The sequence below is a fragment of the Neopelma chrysocephalum genome, unplaced genomic scaffold (assembly GCF_003984885.1).
Source record: "Neopelma chrysocephalum unplaced genomic scaffold, ASM398488v2 Primary Assembly neopelma1_61, whole genome shotgun sequence".
Lineage (NCBI taxonomy): Eukaryota > Metazoa > Chordata > Aves > Passeriformes > Pipridae > Neopelma > Neopelma chrysocephalum.
Window position 1 is genome coordinate 1,704,065 of NW_020897716.1, and position 21,013 is coordinate 1,725,077.

Below are 21,013 nucleotides of genomic sequence, written 5' to 3' on the forward strand. Positions count from 1 at the left end.
AAACCCTATATTAAGCAATTTGACTGGTGAATCCCAAGTATGTCAGGAATTCTCTCCACTCTGTTAGCCAAATAGTTTTGATATCTACTCAGTGCAGGGACATCTATCTTAATTTAATGATCATTCCTTTTTTCTCCCCATAATATATGTAGGAGCTCGCTTGCATTCACTGACAAAATTCACAGATTAGGGCTTTTTTGTAAATTAGATCCCCTTTACATCAGCTTCAGATTATTTTACACCTACTTGCACTCATTCTACCTGCGTGAAAGGGTCTGCTTGACATTGCTTTACATATAATTTCTAAATCTAACTCCTTCATGCATCCATACAGTGGGTCTGTTCTTGCTGGTCTGAACTTTTGGAGGTTTAAGATAGGCATTGATTATTTTACATTAAGATTTTATATTTATATTAATATATATTTTTATATATAAATTTAATTTGTATCTTTATATTAAGATTGATGTTAGTTAAATACATCGTTCCTGGAAAAATTAACAGCTCAAATAACTGAACAGCCTCTAAAAACAAAGAAATGTCCTTTCCATGTGAAAATTCGTAGACAGTAAAGGAGGTCTCAGAAACTGACCAAAACAAACTGTCACCTCAATTTTGCATTCATGTATTTGGATCCACCTTTTTACAGTAGTCTGCCATGGGTACACCACATTATGAGAGGGATTTATTTTGGATGAGGAGGGATTTCCTGGAATAGCTGAATTGCTATTTCCACTTGTTGCAGTTTTTTCCCCCAACAAACAGCACATTGTAATTCTGGTACATAAATGGGAAATAGTTTGTTTGGGTTTTTTTACATCAGCAGCTGCTCAGTTGTTGTGAGAAAAATCTCTTTTACCAATTTATAAAACGGCAAAAAACCCACTTGCAGGACAAGAAAACTTACAGAAAAGAATCCTTTATTTGCAGCGCTGGGTGCAGTCCCAAGCCACCCGCCTGGAAAAGCACACCCCCCTCCAAGAGCCCACTCCTTTTGTACTCTTCAGCTACCCAATATCTTGAATATTCAGCAGGTAACAGGTATTTTACCTTAAAGGGTAATTTTCAAATCGGCGGGTGGGTGTCACCCTCCCGCCTGATTGGTTCCGCTTGATTGATCCCACCTGATTGGTCCCACCTGATTGGATCATGACGTACCCCCCTGTACTGTACAGGGGGTCCCCCTGTACAGCTTGATTGATTGATGACGTACCCCCCTGTACCGCACAGTGGGGGTTCTTTTTGCACACAAAGACATGTGGCCGATGTAAATTTTCCATCTATATACTGTATCCTACCTCGACCGCAATATTCCCTCGGTGTACAGCCCTGACGGGGCCTTTCACCTTACAATCTTCACGAGGCACCTAAATATTCCCAAAATTAAATGGGAGGTAAGAAAAAAATCCCAACACCCCGTTTCCCACTTAAATAAATTTACTTATAATAAAACCAGATTATTTTATTTCTCATAGTTGTTATCATATAAAACTGTAGGAATTTTTGATTTATAATAAAAAATCTTTTTTCTTAATTAATGAGACACTATAAAAGAAGATAAAAGAGAAAGTTACAAGCACATGTAAAAGGAGATGATGAGAAATCTGTATATGTGTAGGTATGATGAGATTTGTCCCTAATGCACTTACTTTTATGCATACTGAGTGCTCTCACGGATGTCAGTGGAACTCTTAGTTTATAAACTAGCTCCAATGTAAATCTAACATATCATACAACATGTTATATCATATTTCATATATGCATAGGAATGCATATATGCATAGGAAAAAAACTCACTGAAAATGTGGGAAATTTATAGAAATTTATAAGACTAAAACCCAGGAGGGCTGTACTATTCCTCTCAGCAGCCCGAGGCTGAATGCATACAAATCGCATTCTCAGAAAGTGATGAGTTGCGGTTGGTTTTTTTACAATTATGAATCATAAAAAGACAGAACTGCATAAAGCATTGCTGAATAAAAATACAAAGTCACCTAAGGCATTAATTTCAGAACAGCTTTATAGCATGAACTGAGTCCCCTATTCTCCAGCTGAATTTCCTTTCGGCAGACCAGACCTATATGCAATACTCTACCCTGGAAATGTGCCAACAGTTTATTCCTAGTTACGATATTGTCACTGAGTTCGTGATGTTTAAATTGTGAATGAGCATCCACACAAAAGAGCACAGAAGAGGAATTCTTAGGAGACTCAGGCAATGAAATGGCATGATTTAGGGGCAGTGGAGAAGAAGGTCTGTCCTCTGGGATTAAAGCAGCCAGCACACCAGGAGGTATGCAAATGTCTTGGTATTCACTTTCAAGCACTGAAATTACTTGGCTCTCAGTTAAATGACTCCATTCAGTTTAGTAGGAGTTTTGCAGCTAGTGGGTTAAAAAAATAAAGTCCTAAACTTCTGACTTTGCTAGTCAAATGTAAGTGTGAGAGGGTGAGCAGGCACCACACTATAGCCTGTATTTCAATGGCCAAAGTTGATGTTTTCAGCCCACAGGTAAACGCATTTTTAAGTATGTTAAGCAATCTCCAATTTAGATGTAACTTTTTCCCAATAGTGAAAAAGACATATTACCATTGCTCCACAGAGTAGGGCGCATTCAGGTTGGGCCTCAGACCTACCTCTTGGTCACATAGAACACGCAAATTGCTGTTGATCAAAAACCCCAGAATCCAGCAGCAGCCAGCCTCCCCACACTAGCTGGTGTATTTGCACAGCAGTGGGCTTAAGGTTTTCATTAGAAATCAGATTAGCACAGAAATATTCTGAATTAGGATCAGATTATTATGCTATTACAGCGTCCAGGTATCAGCTTCTCATACCTGACAACTCTTCCTCTGCTGGGGATAAAGAAAAGCATTTTAAAAAGTCACCTGTGATCCCATAACTTTTCTGTCTTTCTACCAAATTGGCAGAAGAGCTCCCTAGTCCTGCTTGGCCACTGATCGCAGCTTTAGCTTGAGGGGAAGTGGATGTGAAAACCTGCTGCCTTTCACTTAGACCAACTTCTGCGAGGGAAGCCCAGGGGGCAAGAAGGAAGCTCTTTCCAGGTTGTCCTTGCATGCTAACCTGGTCTTTGGTGGATCCTTTTTTGACTTCAGTGGAGCTGCTCTCAGTTTACATCACTGTAAATGAAAAATGGGACAGTTTTTTACATCATTACCTCATTAGAGGAGTAAAACAAAGAAGACAGAGACATGAAAAGGGAAAAAGCACAGTGACTATCCAGCTCCATGGACATCCCTGCTCATAGAGTTCCTCTGCCATATACCTTTCTTTGTGTGTCATCGTGGGGGAAACAGCTCCCAGTTCCCATGAGTGGCTCAGTCTTTAGGAATTAATTCTGTTCAGTGCTATTCGTCTCTGGACTAATCACCAAGGATGACAACTGACATGCTTGCAGTGCCATATGTACCTCCTTAAAGAATCCACCAAGGGAATAAAGGAAAGATCACCATGACTCAGATTTTGCAGGAGGTAGAAGTAGTTTTCACTTGAGGTGGTCCAGATACATAACACAGCACAGCATCTTGCAGCGACAGTCCCCAGGGTCCAAAAGACCTACATCCACCAACTTCTAGAGGCCAAAGCAGTCTTCCCTCCACTGGGTTTCTCTACAACACTTTTCACTCAGTGGTATATCTGAATATAAAAACTGTCCCAAGAGATGGAATTGCATAGCCACATGTACCAATAGAGATGGCATCTGCTGTTGCACTAAAAAAATTTGCGGTTTAAAGCTTAACTGGGAAACATACCTCATTGTTTTAAGACAGGACCCTCATTTTAGACCTAAATATAGGTACCATATGTTCCCACACAGAAGCACAGCCTTCTCTCACTGTTGTTACTGCAAAAGGCTGTTGCCAGAAATGGCATCTCATAGAAGTGAGGTCGGAGAAGAATGCTGTGTGCAAGATGAAACGAATCCCACATCAAACATGCTTTCTATGTCAAGCACTGGAAAAGGCTGCCTAGGGAAGCTGAGGGTTTAAATAGAAGTTATACAGATGTCCTTCAGGAATTATCCCTGTCTGTTTAATATCATTTGAGAGCAAAGGAATGAACTTACTGACCTCTTCAATTCCTCCCCAGGACTGTGTTTTCACGCTTTCTATGATGCTGGATTTAGGCATTGGTATTATAGTGGTATGGTTTTGAGATTCTGCCGTCAGATGAAACAAATCCTCATGAAAATGATTTGGGCAGTAAAGAAGAGGGGTCTAATTCTGAACACCTATGTTAGATCAGAATTTTATTGCAAGAAAACATAGAATATTTTGTGATGCCTTCTAATTTTTTTTTGTAGAGGGCAAGCCAAGAAAAGGTGTGACATATCCATCAACTCTTGAATATTCTTCTTCAAAAAGTACTGCTGTTAAATCAGGCAAGTAAATGTGACTTACTTTCCCTTACATCCATTCACAACTATCTGTCATAGCTTCTCAGTTGCGTAATACGAAGATATAATTATTCAGTCAGAAGTTCATACAACCATTAGTATCTCATCCAAATCAGTCATGGTATTTTTTTATGTTAAGCATATGGAAATCATCTCAGACAATTTCTATTTTTTGGTCATACCAGGCTTCACAGACTTCTGTTTCCAAGTAGTTTCCCCCTTGCTTTAGATCTATTACTGAATACGACATTGTACTGGTTATATGAAAGCATTTGAGGTTATACATGTTGGCTTTTCCCTAGTGTTATTCATGTTAACTCTTGGGATATTCAGTGCTGAGAGTATAACAGTAAATAGTAATATAATACTAATGACACAGATGGCAATGCACAGCAACTTAACTAAGGAATCATTTTAGTCAGCATCCTACTCCGTAAGACTCAGCTCAGTTTAAATAATTTAGTTGTTTTCAGAGGTCTTTGATCAAGTCTCACACTGGTTGGTCATTGATATTCAAGAGCACGTGGCTTGCCTCTGTCACTGAAATGACACTTGTTTGGGCTCCCTGTAACAACTGCATAAGGTTCAGACTCCCCCTTGGGGGTGTGAATGAAAACAAAATTCATGTCCCATACTACTACGCACTTCCCTAAACACAGTCCTTTTGCTGATTGCTGAGCCTGAGCCTTCCTGAGTGTATCCACTGTGAGCTGGGGTAAAACGTATTGTGCTGTATCTTCTCCAGGAACTTGTCAGCATTCATCCAAGGCCACACAGAGGTTACTTGGAGACCTGCTCTTCTCCTGTACATTATTGTTTGGTCCTTGGAAGCAAAGTACAGAGCTCTTTTCTTATAGAATCATGGAATCATTATGGTTGGAAAAGACCTCTGAGATCATCAAGTCCAAACATTAACCCAGCACTGCCAAGTCCATCAATAATCACGTCCTTAAGTGCCACATCTACATGTCTTTCAAATATCTCCAGGGATGGTGACTCCATTTTTCCCTGGACAGCCTATACCAGTGATTGACAACACCTGAAGAAATCCTTTCTAATATCCAATCTAAACCTCCCTTGGAGCAATTTCCCCACCACCTCACTACAATGTCCTTTCAAGTACTTGTAGAGAGCCATTAGCTACCCTTTGAACCTCCTTTTCTTCAGGCTAAAATACCTCAATTCCCTCAGCTGTTTCCCATAAGACTTGTGCTCTAGACCTTTCACCAACTTCATTGCCCTTCATCTTTAGGTTTTCACTTGAACAAAGGCAAATTTAAATCTGAATGCTTTCTAGTTATTCAGATTGAATATGCATCGCTCAATTAATTCTATGCCTTTCATTTGTAATACCTTTGCATTTACAATCAAATAGGTATAGATTTATATATATCTTGGCCAAGTACACAGAAATTAGTTGACCCAAATACTAGGCACTGCTAGAAGGGAGGAAATATGTTAGAAATTTTGGGTTTTTCTGATAAATGTTTACTAAAATTGCAACGCATCATTCCCAAATGTAGCCACACTTGAAATAACCAGCCCAAGGTCTCACAGCAGACAAGAGACAATTACAGAATATGCTGAGTTGGAAGAGACCTACAAGGATTATCGAGTCCAACTTGTAGGCCTGCACAGGATTATACCACCATGTGCCCAAGAGTATTGTCCAAATACTTCTTGAACTCTATCAGGCTTGGTGCTGTGACCATTTCCCTGGGGAGCCTGTTCCAGACCCAAATACCCTTTGGGTGCAGAACCTTTTTCTAATATCCAACCTGAACCTCCCCTGACACAACTTCAGGCCATTCCCTCGGGTCCTGTCACTAGTCACCACAAAGAAGAGATCAGTGTCTGCCCCTCTTCTTTCCCTCACAAGGAAGTTGTAGACTGCAGTGAGGTCTCCTCTCAGTCTCCTCTTCTCCAGGCTGAACAGACCAAGTGACCTCAGCCGCTCCTCATACAGCTTCCCCTCAAGGCCTTCACCATCTTCACTGCCCTCCTTTGGACGCTTTCTAAGAGCTTAATATCTTTTTTACATTGTGGTGCCCAAAACTGCACACAATATTCAAGGTGAGGCTGCACCAGTGCAGAGCAGAGCAGGACAATCCCCTCCCCTGACCGGCTGGAGATGCTTTACCTGATGCCCCCCAGGACACAGTTGGCACTCCCGGCAGCCAGGGCACTGCTGACTCATATTCAACTTGCCATCAACCAGGACATTCAGTCCCTTTCCAGAGCACTGCTTTCCAGCATCTCATTCCCCAGTCTCTATTTACATCCAGGGTTGCCCCACTCCAGGTGCAGAATTCGGCACTTTCCCTTCTTGAACTTCATATGATTGGTGATTGCTCAGCACTCTAATTTGTCGAGGTTTCTCTGCAGGCCTCCCTGCTTTTCAGGGAGCCAACAGCTCCTCCAAGTTTCGTGTCATCTGCAAGCTTGCTTAGTATCCCCTCCAGTCCTGCATCCAAGTCATTTATGAAACGCAGTCAGGAATGAGCTCAGCAGGCTGTAAGCAGTGATGTCTTACACTAGTGCTAAACCCCACATAATATAAGAATCAGTGTATAAATGGGGCGCATCATCAAGTCACTGTTCAATGACACAAACAAAATACCAGGAGCCTGTTCCTGCAGTAAACCAAAGACACAAGCCTTCACTTGGTTCTTGAATCAAACAGTGTGAATGAAAATGCTAGGATCCTAGCAACAAAGACTGCACATTCACAAAGAGAAAACCCAGGATTATCAAAGGAGAAAACAACTGTTACATCATACCCAATGCCAGAGGTTGTCACTACCTGGCTTTGCCCAGCCCTGTCCCACAGGTAACAAAGAAATCTGATGGTCACAACCCATCTTCCCCAAATCCCACTTGGACCTGCCACCTTGGCCCAGCCATCTCAGATGTTCTTTGTTAGAAACAGCTTGTTTTAAAGATAAAAATCTCTGTAGTATGGTGCCAGGGCCATCTTGTGCTAGAGGATTTCCTACTTTTTACTTTAAAAAGAGCTATTTTTTTATTCTTATTTATATTACAAGAAACCACACTGTTCACTTTGATACTTAAATCCATTATCTGTAGAAAGTAAAGACGGTCCTTTGAGTATTACACTCACTAGCTGTCAGATTAGCAAAAAATCCTACTTCACACCTGATCAGCTGTCAGAGATGCAGTTTTGGTCCTCACCCCAGGGACACCAGAGATTCACAGTGCCTGACGTTTCTTTAAATGCTGCTGGTGGTTACAGTGCTTCTCAAATGCTGGGCACAGCAAGAAAAACGTTCCCAAAATTGCAACTCTTCACAGCTGGTAAAAACAATTAAAATATGTTGTTAAAAAAATAGTACAAATTTTTAGGAAACTATTAACACTGGAGTAAATTGTCAAATAGTTCAATGCTGCCAAAAGAGCTAGAGAAGAAAAAAAATCCTCAAGATCAAAACCCTGCAGTACTCAGTCAGACATAAAAGTAGAAGCAGATTATTTAGCAAGGTTGCAGTAAAAAAACTGGATTGAGTGTTCCACGTACTTTGATGATAAAAAGAAAAGAACCAAAAAAATCTCCCTCTTCCTTCTAAGCCAGTACATGGTATTCAGAATTTGGCTGCATAATGATCTCAAAATGTCAGTCAAGAAAGAAATACATCTGAAAACTAATTAGGAGCTGAAATATTGCACATTAGCTGGTATTCCCCAAACACCCTACACACACCATGACCATGATTCTTGGGACATGCTGCTACTCAGAGGGAAAAATCAACATGATGCATTAATTTTATGAGTATTGGCTTATTAGTGGTAAAACCTCATATTTATTGCTCACTTCAGAAATGCTCCTGATACTGGCAGGAGCTTTTGAGCAGTAAAAATGTCTGATTTTGGCACCAAAGTTATGGGGTGACTACTCTCTAGAGGCATCCAGTCATCACTTTTTGTCACTGGGTGATAAAGCTCTGGTTAGACTGACTGATCTACCTATTGGCATGTGATTGGTTGTCTTCTTTTGGGGACTGATAATCTCTAAATAGGAGACTTAAAATTATTTACTTCCAGAGCTGCCTTTTCTAATGTGCTCAATTTTGCTTCAGAGCCTAAAAAGCCAGAGCAAGACCCAAAAGGTATGAAGAGTGCAGATACTACTAACACATCAGAAAAAGCATCAGAACAAGGTAAGGATTGGAGATCTTGGTGCTCTTCTACAGTATCCATCCCAGCCTAATCTGCCTGCAGATGTTTATAGGAAGCAGTTTCACACTGATTAGGTGTACAGCTTTGCCTCACACATCCAACCTCCTCTCTGCAGTCCCTTTCCCACCAAATTAATCCTATTATGTGAGTACCTGCACTGGTGCTTGAAAGACATTTGCCAATTCAGAGAAGAGGGCACCCTCAGATTTTAATTTCTGCCTGTGCTTTGGGCAAGTTCAGGTGTCATGAACTTCAAAAGCTTGCATTATGGCTCTTGGCAATCTCCTATGCAGGGCACATGCCCTGTAAACCCTTTGAAGATACTGTGAGAGAGATGGGCACCCTGCCCACAGGAGCACTGGGAACAGCTAGCCCTCAAGAGCCCTCCTCTTGTGCTAAAGGATCCATCAGAAACCCAGCCAACATGCACCAAGGCAACAGCTTTTCTCTGCTCTTACTATGCTGCTTCCTCGGGGTTTTCTGCTAATACTGTTAGTTCCCAACTTCCTTGCTCCTCACAGACTGGGATATAAAGCTGGCCGATATGCCTGTTCCCAGCTCCAGCAGCATCAGATCACAGGGGAAGACTCACTGTGCCCTCTGTCTTCTTTCTTTTAGCACAGCTTCATGGAGCACAGCACTGTTCAGCCCAAAAAGAGCCATTCATACTGATTTTTTTCAGCTGAGCTGTTTTGTTTTTCTTCTGAGCCCTCTTTCAGCATTATCCCATTAAAATTGTCTGAGATCTGAGTTTTTCACTGCCTAGCATTAGGTGGTAATTAATCCACCAGACAGTTTCACAACGATGCCTTCCAAAAGGAGAACATCCAGAAATAGCAATAAAATACAAGCCTGTGTTGTGCAGCAGCGAAAAAAGTGCACACCCTTCCTTTTCAGTGTAGACTCTGTGTTAGGCCATCCCCAGGGCTATGGGCGGGAAGGAGAGAGACAATTCTGAGGTTAACATGGAATATATTTTAGGGTAAGCTTTTGTAGACAGATGGAGAAGATAACAGTAAAGGATCTTTTTTGAGACAATGACTTGAAAGAACTCAAGCATGTTGACAATTTTTTGTAAGGATATTTAGGATGCAAGTTTTGCAACTAGAATGGTCCTTGCTCTCACAATAGCTGATACATTTCAAAAGTAGTAGCAACTGTGAGATGAGTCAAACTTAGATGAGATTAGCACCTCCCAGGTGGTGCTCTCTCCCACTCCCCTCAGCCCAAGCCCTAACACTCCCTCTCTGGCTCAGACCCACTCTCCAAATCACCATTACGTGAAAGTTGTCTATCTACCAAAAACATTTCAATGCTTGACTGCATATTTTATTCTGGCCTATGATTCAGATTGACCATCTTTTACTACCAGATGTCATTTTATTTTCATTTATATGGACTAAGTGCTTAATTACACTGAGAATAGATAACAGCAAAACAGAAACTGCAACTGGTTGATTGAACCATTTTATAGATCTGAGATGTCTCTGAGGTTGATAAGTGTTCCTGGACAAAGCAGAAAAGTGTAGAGGGAACATTAAGACTGCAACAGGCTGCTGTCAGCACCCTCTGAGAGAAGTGTAGGAGTGTCACGCAGGCACCTGTACCATGAAGCACCACACAGCAATGAAGGCACTAATGGCTCCACAGATGAGGATGTTTGTAGGCAGCCTGAGGAGAATGCCATTTTCTGGGTTGCTTTTAAACCATGAGTGCTGTTGATGATGCTTCCATGCATGACAGACATCCAGCTACAGTAACCATGTCAATGTTCTCACAGGGGATGCAATCCGCAAAGAGTATCAGATGTCTCCAGTGCCGACACCAGCCACACAAATGGCCACCACAACCCCAACACCAACGACCACAACGACAGATCCTTCCACCACAGTGCCACAGCCAACCACAACACCCCCAACAACCAGAACCACAGCAGCTGCAGCCAAGACTAGACCTGGACTGCATAGGGTCAGAGATATGGGTCAGTGGTGTGGATGTTTGCATTGCTTTCCTCCCAGATGACAGCTTTCCTAAAATTTAAGGAACAAGACATACAGCTGGATATATCATGATTTAGTGGATCACAAATTCAATAATTCAATGTAGAAATATTAGGACTGGAAAAAATATTTAATTTCTAGCAGATGGGCTGGAGTTAGAGTTGTGCCTTTGAGACACATACAAATGTAGTGCATCTCGCATAAATACAAACACACAGATTTTCTGAGGTGAGAGTTCATCCATAGTAAAATTTATGCTTAGTCTTTATCTTTACTTATAATGTACTGGCATATAAACTAATTCGTGTGGGAGTAAGCTCTCCATCCCCAAATGCTGTGATGATTTTCAGGTATGTGAGGCTTTTCAACAAATAGTTCTTTGATTCACATGTCTAGACCGAGAGCTCAACAGATAGGTCAAGACTCGTTTTAGAATTAATTTTGTGATAACTTTCAATAAATGAAAGTTGTAATACATTTTTTGTAACAGCTTTTGAATTTTAAAGATTAAAACACTGTGAAGGAATTCTTGTATGATTTTTGCACACCTCGTTTTCCTTCATCTTTCCTTCCCCATTTATTATTATTCGTTAACATTGTAGGTTTTCCTTTAATAGCTGAAAATTATAATCTCTTATTTTTAGGTTCTAGCAGTGTCCACCCAGCATATGCATCTGTGGTAGCTGCAGCATCAAGTAAGTATGGTGAAGTAAGTATGCCACAAGGCATGCAGCGCAGTGTATTTTAAGGCAGTAATGATTCAATAACCTTTCAAGCCTCAGCAAACTCAATGACTGAATCCAAGTCTGGATTTAAACTGAAAACCAGATGCTTGGCCTGAATGTCAGAGATGCTGATCACCCACAGTTCTCAGGGAGCTTCTCTAGTGAATATCTGCACATTTCAGCCTTGACAAAAAGCTGGGTTTCGTAACACTTGAGACAAAGATTGTGCTGTTTGAATCATATTACATTTCCTATTACTTCCTTCTGTCATATCTCTCTAAGGGAGACTTGATTTAGTTGTTAAATACATGATGCAGAGGGCTGCATAACCATCTAAACTTGGGGCTGAGAGCTCTGAAATGCTGACATACGCTAAATCAATGCTCTTTCAAAAACCTTAGGCTGTGGTTCTGAGCCTGGCATAAATGTGATGTTATTCCTGGCATGCCACTTGTTATTGACAACAGAGCAGCGGCTGCTCAGAGCTCCGCATCTCAATCCAGGAGCCTGCTCCCATTCCAGCCCACAGCCTGCAAAGCAAGTATTTAGAGGTGTGTAATACACTGTGTAATTGCTCAGCTGTACAGTCAAGTAAAGGAGAATATTTTCAACTGTTTGCAAGTTTCTGAGCATGGGGATATGATTGCTTTTGAGTGAAAAAGGAGCTGGGCCATCATTAGATTTTATGCTCCATAGCCATTTCTGAGTGCTTTCAGCTCAGCTTTGCTCTCGCGTACAAAATTGCAGTCATCTCTGCTGCCAAGTAATTCAGAGCCAAGAACGTGGCAGGGAAGGTATCTTTTGGGTAATTCAGGTCTTGAGGAAAAGCATCATTGAGTCAAATTTAGTCGTGAATGCAGAGTAAGGGTACGGGCAGGAGAGGTTAATCTTACCAAGACAAATGTACAGGTAGGTATGTGTATGGCAGGATTTACAGAAGTGACAAAACAATTCAAAGGGGTTTAAATTCAATGGGAATCTGCATCATTCAGTGCCTAATGTGCCTGTAAACCTAGTTCTGAATGTTGCTTTCTTTTCTATTTCTTATTCCCACAGGCTGAGCACAGAGGAGGCCATTATTGGTTTTACTAGCAATTAGAAAACCTTGGTTGAGGTTCCCCAGTCAGGGAGAGATGCATGTTGGGAGGAAAGTTTTGGCAATATTGAGATCAGTGGGAAGGTGGTATTTGTCTTTAATAAGACTAATCATTTAGTCAAAAAAATGAAAAAACCCCCACCAACAGCCCCAAAACAAATAAGCACTCCCATTTTCCAAGCCTTTCAATGGTCATATAATTATCATTTGGACCCATCTTTCTTCACTTCTTTACTGAAGTCTAAACATACGTTTACTCCCAAAAGATTAAAGTGATCAGACTTAGGGACAGCTCTATTGTGAGCTGGAGTGGTGGAGACCTACTTCTGACTTCACAAGCTTCATTTCTAGGACTATGTCCAGCATGCGTGTACCTGATATCTGGATTCCTGAATTCCCCTGACCTCTTCTTGATTCTAAAAGAGAAGAGATAAATAAGCAAAAAAAAAAACACCAGAAAGTATAAATACAGTTCTGATGCAATGACCATACAGAAAGCAGTTTAGCAGGTGTCTCTGTCTAAGGAGCCCCTAGGACTCACTGCTACTATTCAGGCCAGAGTTTCTGATGATGCTGTTGATCTTAATCAGAGTTTGGCTTGACTGAACAGAATCAAATGTTCTCCTGTCCATCTTGGTTCACAGGGACTCACAGATCTACCTCTCACCATGCATTGGTAGTTTGCCTGCAAAAGACACCTCAAAAGTAAAGACCCATGAAATAGAGCACAGTCAAAACGAACATGGCTGTGTTAGCTCTGGTGTTACCATTTCCAGCCACCAGTACTGGCGGAAGTTCATAGGGGCAAAACAAAAGCAGGACTTGCAGATTAGAACATTAGAGCAGGGGCAAAACTCCTGCCCTAGTTCTGGCTGTTCTTATTCTTTCTCCTTTATCATCTGTTTGTTAAAGAAACAGGAAAAATATCAGAGACTCTGCTCCATTGCAGAACCCCTGCTTTAAAGACTTGATGTGGCAAAACTGCTAAATGAAAAACTAGTTTAATTTTCAACCCAGTTTTTGGGATTTGCCTGGTGACTGTTCATCCCCAGTTTGTTACAGACTTCTCCTAGTCCTGTCTCAGCCTTCAGCTTGCACAGAGCTCTGCTTAATGAATGCACATTCACATGGCACAACCTCACTGGCATCTCAGATTCGAACAAAGAACAAGCTTTTCAGACCATGGAAGTGCAATTCCAACCTTTCCTCCTCTACCACCACTGTGTTTGCCCCAGTCAACAAAAGCATGGCAGAAACCAGCTTACTGGTGGTAACATGCCTTTGGGAAGTACAGCAAAAGGGAACAGCCTCAAGGCACAGAACAGTCAGGAGCATAGAGAGAAACCCATGTTGCTAACATGATTGGGTTAATTAATTAAAAAAGTGGCCTAAAATACTTGGATACTGAGCCAATATCTTTCTTACCCTCTTGTACTCTGTTTCTACTGACCTTGTAAAGAGTGTTAGATACACATTTGTGCTCAGTTGTGACAAATGTGAAACAAGGTGAGCTCTGAGGCTGAGAGTTAATTTTCTACCACGACTTTGGCAAATACTGATCTTCTGTGGAAAGTGTGCCCTGCACAATCCCATACAACACTGACTACTGCACACGCAGACTTTTCCAAGCCACAGTCTGACCAGGCCTGGTCTTGCTGTGGTCCATCTGGAGCCTTACAAGCTTACAGAGTCTAAAAGCCTTGCCAGTTTTGGCAGATGAGCCTGTTATTTCCTTAAACAAGATCTCTTTGGCATCTGGAGTTTACGTGGTCTCTCAGGACAGCTCCTAGAAATCTCATCAAAGGGCTTCTAGTGGCCTGGAAGGTTCAAGTTTAGGTCAAAGGCAAGCTATTTGCTGTCACCTAATTTTGCAATATCAAGTTCCCAAGGAGCAGCAATTCCTGTTTTCTGAGACAACCCTTCAAAATGGTCTCATTGATGACATCTTATTGATAAAATAATCTCGTGGGCCCCTGTCCAGTGTTGACAGGAGTCAGTTAGACCATTCCCACTGATTTCACCCAGCTTTGGAATTAATCTTTCTGGGAAAATTAATGAATAAAGGCTTGTTAAAGGATAAGTTTGTTAACAAGCTTCTTAAGAATAATTAATGAAATGAAAGGCATGATTAAAGACGTGGTTTTCATCTGCAAATGCTTTGAGCCTTTAGTATTTTTGAACAATGTGAATTTATAACCCAACTCAATCACCTTAAAAAAAGCCTTCTGTGTAAAGACATTCCAGACACATGAATTGTCCCATATTATATTTCATTGTCTCATTATTTACCGTCTGCCTGCTTGCTCTCTGCAGAAAGGGTAGTAAATGGTCTGGGGGGGTGGGGGTTGGGTTTGGGGTTAAAACCTTCCTCACACAACCAGTACCATTGGATGGTACTGAAATAGAAATACATATAGATAACCAGTGTGGGTGAGAAAGAAAGTTGTAAGGGAAAGGAAACCACAGAAGTAACTTCAAATCTTCTAAATGCGGACCAGAGACCCGTATAAGTAATAATCATAACTGAAGGGAACCTTCAGAGCAAAGCAATCTTTTTTTTAAGCAGGCTCAAGTGATACAGTTAACATCTGAGAAAGTCTATTAATGAAAACTTCACATATGAAGCATTAACTCTGACAGCTAAAAAATGAAACCAAGTGAAAAAGCCAGGTAGTAGTATCCTGAACCAAACATGGTATAAACCACACTTTTCCATTTTGCTGTCTACTTAGGACAGGTTCAGGCTGCACAAGGAAGAGGACAGAATACAGGTATGTTGTAGATTTGTATTGCTAGAATACTAGAAAATGTTGTGCTTAAGTTCCATGTGCTAACCAATACAATATTTTCAAAGCATTCAGGGGCACTTCCACCTCTACGAGTAACAGGAATATTGTACGACACAATACAGGTAAAGGCATTACAATCTTTCTCTATTTTCTCCCTGTAGATAGTTCCACAACTCACATCTACTGAGTCAAGCAGTAATGCACTGTTTTTCCTTTCTAACCATACTCATAGCAGGATGTAGTGAGAGCCTATATTACACTGGCCATTGTGTGACACTAGTGTAACCTTTAGGGAAAAAAAGTAAACAGAATTAATAAAACTTGGAATTGTTCTCAACATATTATTCTAAAACTATTTATAGAGGTCTTTTATAATATTTGCTGTTGCAAAATGAGGGAGGAACTTCGTGTCTGTGTAAGTTTGTGGGATGAAGGCCTGACCCTGAGAGGAGACTTGTTTTCAGGCCCTAAACATGATCAGCATCCCAGGACTCACTACCAGTTGTTCCAGTGCACCAGCTAATACCTGCACTGTGCAGCACCTACTAACATTGAAACTTTACTGCTTTTGCCAACCTTCTTCAGCTTTTAAGCTCTTTTTTTTTTAGATTCGTAGTTCCCTTCTTCCTTTTCATTTGGTTTGAAAATGTGCAGAAAGGCAATTTGGGATCACTGCATCCCTTGTGATCATGCTTCTCTCTCCTTGCCCACTGGCATCTGACTTCTCACCTCTTTGTTGGATCACCCAGGTATTCAGCGCCAAGAGCCTGTTGCCACCTTCCAGAGGGCTGCCGGCTCTCCAGCCCACCTAGGTGAGCAAAACTGCTAGCAGCAGATTTTCCACTCTCGTTCATAGTTTTAGCAACCCCAAATTAGCCCTTGCACTGCAGATTGTTTTCCTGTATCCTGGAGGAGGACCAGGGCCAGACTCATGCACTGAATGCCAACTAGCAGCTTCCTGAATGCAAAAGGCAAAGGAAAGCTCGGTGAGCTGTTCTTCCAGGCTGTGGGAATCAACATCTACAAAGTGTTTGCAATTTTCCTGATTTGTTAGTCAAAACAAGAAACAAAAGAAACAAAGAAACAAAGAAGAAACAAAAAACCAGCTCTGTGCAGCCTATCAGGTCTTCAATAGAGCTAAATCTGTTCATGTGGTTCCCAAGAACTGTTCTTGTCCTAGTCAGCGGCAAGGGCATTCATCTGCCTGTAACTCAGAGCAAAACATCACTTTTTCAGACAATTTTTCAGCAGGCTCCAAAACCAAAGAAATTTGGGGGATCCCAGGAATGTGTACACTAATTGTGAAGGTAGAGGTTCCTTTTAATACTGAATGTAGAAACATTACCTGTACTGTTCTTCTTCCCTGGCCACACAATTGATCCTTCACCAGCAAGCAGCCCTGTCAACAGTCAAGTGGCCAAGGCAAGTGCTGTACCATGGCAGAACTGACTTCCAGCACGGGCAACCAGACCCACTGAGAAGCAAGAGGCTCCAGCACTTTAACGTGGCCCTGGGGCCCTGAGGGCTTTGGTGAGAGCTGGGAAGCACAGGAGGAGTATTGCAACATTAAAGAGCCAAGTCGTCATTCACGTTGAGACTAGAGGACGCTATTATGCATTAGGGCTTTCTAGGTAATACCAGCCAAGTAAGCTTACCCAGCAATCTCCTCATCAAAATGACAATTAGAAGTTGACTTAGTTGCAGCATATTTAAAATGGATACACTTCTTGTCCTAAGATTTACTCTGTTCCCTCACTTTTCTACTCTTTCTTGTTTCATTCCCCTTCTCTTCCTTCTGGTTTCCACCTGTGTTTGTCTTTATCATATTTTTGGCCATACAGATGTCACAGATATTTCTTTTTTTCCTAATCTCACATTTTTTGTGCTCCTTCAATTCCGTTTGCCCTTGTCAAAATTCAGTACCCACCTTTAGAGGGAAGAGGGGGGCACTATTTTCCTGGGCTGAATAGCAGAGTAAATATGTTGCCTGTAAACACATCGGTCATGGCAATGCACTAATTATGTGACACCATATAAAGGGTGGGGATAGTCTGGGGCAGCAGACCTGTCTTTCTGGCAGGGCCAAAATGGAAAAAGCCCTAACATCTGGACCAAAGGATGTGCTGGCTAATTCTCAGGCTAACCAAATCTTTGTCAAAAAACCCAGGAGAATAGTGCTGAGCCTTAAGTAAATCAAAGTCAGTGTCACTTGAGGTACCTTACAGTCCCCCCAAAGTGAGTTCAAAGCACAAATTTCCCACCATCAATTATTCTGTTTTCTTCAGCAGAGAATAAGCAGGAAAAACCCCACAAACACATACTTGTCATATTCCCAGTGAGTCCTGATCCTTTTTTCAGCCCAGGCTTTGGCAGCTCAGACATGCTGCTCTCAAGCAGCAAATTTTTCTAACAATCAAAAGGAAATTCCTTAACAAGTCCTTCTTTCTTGGAAAGGCGAGTTGTTCTTCTTGATCCTGCTGAGCATGTGCATGCTGCTCTGCAAACAGCAGCGATCGGCTCTGGGGGTTTGGCCATGCTGTCGAGAACCTTCCTCTCATCAGCTCAGGTTAGCAAAAGGGTGTGCTGGGAAATCACCTTCCCTGACATACCAGTTGGTTGTGCAGCTTCTCAATGCATTCTTCAGAAGGTCTCAACTCTTCCAAGCTCTTGACAACACACATTAACTCTCTTGAAATCCTATACTCACTTAGCCCAAAATTGCCTTTTTCAAGGCAATTATACTGAAGAGTTGTGGTGATGTGTCATTTTTTTTTTTAAAGACCAGTCTTGGAGTATTTTAAAAATCAGTCCTTTGCTTTTATGGGCATCTTCAAGCGGGGAAGAAAAAAGCCTTAGTTAAAAGAATAATCATTTCACTTTCAGATATGCATTTCATTGACAGCTTTCTTCGTTATGTGCCTAGGACTACATGCAAGAAATAGCACTTTTCCCTGGATTAACAGGTCACCATGAAAGCTGTATATTCTTATATTCTCTATATTTGCAGCCAACCACTACAAATCCTTGGCACTTATCTTGTGTTTTTCTTCATTAAGAAAGTAAACCACCACAGAAAGTTCTAAATGGGTGAACTGAGAAGACTGGTTGAAGAAGCAATAGACAGCTCTTATCAACAGGGATTTGGGCAGACTAGAGCATGTGTGGACATCTAAGTTTAAGTAGTTCTTAAGACTGAATCTAGAAAAACTTCAGCATTGCACCTACTGACAAAAAACAGTCTTTTTTCTTTTCCGGCATCTGCCTGTCTTTCTGAAAAGCATCTGTCTGTCTTTTTTTAGTTTAAACAGTCAGAGATGTTAAAGGAGCCTGTGTTCTGAGGATAATATCTGTCAATGAGGTGACAGCAGAAAGAAACCTGTGACACATGGGATGCACACATTCCATTGCTTTGATCTTTCAACTCACATCTCTACATACAAAGAAGAGAAAAGGTGGGCAGATCTATATGCAGCTCCACAATGAAACATTAGGGTTCCTCCTACCCTAAGCAAGACCACACATCTTATTCATTCATCTGTCTCATGCAACAAGTCTCCCTCCCAAAGAGAAGCTGATAGCTCCTCACTGGAAAGGCAACCTAAGGGCAGGATCAGTGCTTTTACTAGGCTGGAAGACACTGGCAAGCCCATGCATTACTTTTTCCAAACCTACATTGTAGTTCACCCACTGGCTCTAGTCAAAAGTGCACCAGCTCTGCGCAGCTTATCAGGTGTTCGATAGAGTTAATCTTCTGTTCCTGTGATTCTCAGGAACTGTTCTTGTCCTAGTCAGCTGCAAGGGAATTCATCTGGTGATTCACCATCACTTTTTGAGATGCAGCAGATTTCAAAAACAAAGACATTTTGGGGTTTATTTATAAAAGCAGCAATTTTGATGAAGTTATCCATGCCTGACAAGTGGCAAGCAATATTTAGGCAACTTCTTTGTGTTTGGATGAGCTGTGGGGATACAGAAATCTGTAGGTGAGAGGTACTTGCAGATTTTCAGTGCAAAACAACCTAAACCAAACAAAAGTATACTGAAGTCAGTATATGTGCCTCAGTATCAATGTACTTTAGAGGAACAAGACCAAAACAGATATAAAGAGGTGTATTTAAAACCCTAAAAAAGATCAGAGCTCTGGAGGCAGTGATACAAGACTCCTAAATATGGCTTGAAATGTGTGCATAAAGGTTTCCAGGTTTATTGATTTCCTCAGTTCCTAAGTTGTTAATGTAGGTATGAACTGACATTTCTAAATTAAGTCAGAACTCTGTAACCTCTAGTAATTCCATTATTGTCAGTCATAGTTTTTCTTCTCTTTCACGTGTAAAAGCAATGGAAACAGACTCATGGAAACCTGGATTGAGCCTTTTTGACACAGGTAAATATTTTAAATATCCAGTAACTAGTCAGGGAATAAGTGGTTTCCATCACACATGGGAAAAGCTAAATCTATTTATTCATCAGGCCCGTGACACTAGTGATAACAATCTCATTTTATGAAGCAATTACAGCATGTAAAATTATAAAGAAGGTATGTCATTTACATCTTAGTAAATTATTCTGTGCTTGCATCAGTCTTGAGTTCCTGCCTAAAGCAGGAGCAGAACAGATGAGTTCTGGAAAGAGTTGGCAGCTACACTACAGGAAAAGAGTTCTAGCTACTGAAATCCATTTGTAAATGACAAAGTATTTTCAGAATGTCACAGCTGGGATCACAGTTTAGAGCTGCAATCAGATTATTCTGATGTCAATGTACTTAGGGAAGACAGTCAGATAAGAAAAGGAGGATTTAAGTCAAATGTAAAGAATAATGAGCATCACTGACATTTTCTGACATTTTATCCTTAAAAACTGGCAATCTGGAGGTGATAATATTTTAATAAATACTGGTGAGGGGAAAAAAGCCCTACATTTGTAGCAGGCTGTAGTAGCCACAAGACCAAGACTTGTGCAACCCCTGATCAAGAACATTATGAACTGCAGATTCTACATGTTCCACATTTAGGGCTCCCTTTGCTCAGAAACACTAAAAGCAGACACGCAAGATACAGGCCAATTCATGACATGGAACTCGCTCTCTTACAAGGTGCTTGACCATTCAATATAAGACATCTTTTCCATCACAGTTTTCTTGCTATAGAGGGCTGTGCTGGTGGCCCTTGTAAAGGCCATTCCTTTGAACACTCTGCTTACTTCAAAGCTGAGGCATGACTAATCCTTGCACTGGCTATGAGGAGCAGCATAACCCATATGCATTACCTTGTGAATCCAGGGTCAGCAGCGATAGCTGTTGAGGCAAAATTTGCATCATCTCAAACACAAACAGATTGCCCTTCTCCAGCTGCCTGAGCCAAAGAGAGGAAGAATTTCTATTCTCTGTAGCTTAAGCCATTAGCGTGCTTATTTGAGAAAAGCTACAGCTCTAGGGCTGGGGTGCAGAGCGATATTTTGAGGCAGAAAATGACAGATTGCATTAAATGCAATGAAAGGTTGGGCATGGGGGAAGGGATGTTGTATTCATAGTTTCTCAGCAACTGAAGTGCCAGCATAGACTAGTGTGATAAAATCTGATGAATTCAGATTGTCACTTCAAAGGAATTGTTTCTGGCGTGGATGTAGTCACTGCTGTCTTACTCAAGTGAATGGGAAGTTTAATCAGTGTGGACAGCTGTGACAATCAGTGAAGGGAACTTTAATTAGCATGGCGTAGACTGCCCATGCAGCAAGCTGAAATTCCCATGGAAATACCAACATTAAATTGGACTGGCAGAGCAGTGAGGCCCAT

General features: G+C 41.3%; 1 protein-coding gene across 5 annotated transcripts in view; it reads left to right on the forward strand.

Moving 5' to 3' along the window:
- VIT (vitrin) overlaps positions 1-21,013 on the forward strand; it is a 55,219-nt gene that overhangs the window by 20,352 nt on the left and 13,854 nt on the right. For 3 of the 5 annotated variants that reach the window (XM_027681605.1, XM_027681602.1, XM_027681603.1), the window contains 8 exons: positions 4,326-4,403; positions 8,513-8,593; positions 10,393-10,593; positions 11,257-11,307; positions 15,166-15,204; positions 15,288-15,344; positions 15,972-16,034; positions 19,559-19,606. In XM_027681605.1, coding sequence (XP_027537406.1) covers positions 4,326-4,403; positions 8,513-8,593; positions 10,393-10,593; positions 11,257-11,307; positions 15,166-15,204; positions 15,288-15,344; positions 15,972-16,034; positions 19,559-19,606 — 618 coding nt within the window. The remainder of the gene's footprint in view (positions 1-4,325; positions 4,404-8,512; positions 8,594-10,392; positions 10,594-11,256; positions 11,308-15,165; positions 15,205-15,287; positions 15,345-15,971; positions 16,035-19,558; positions 19,607-21,013) is intronic. The other 2 variants (XM_027681604.1, XM_027681606.1) reach the window with 2 other exon arrangements.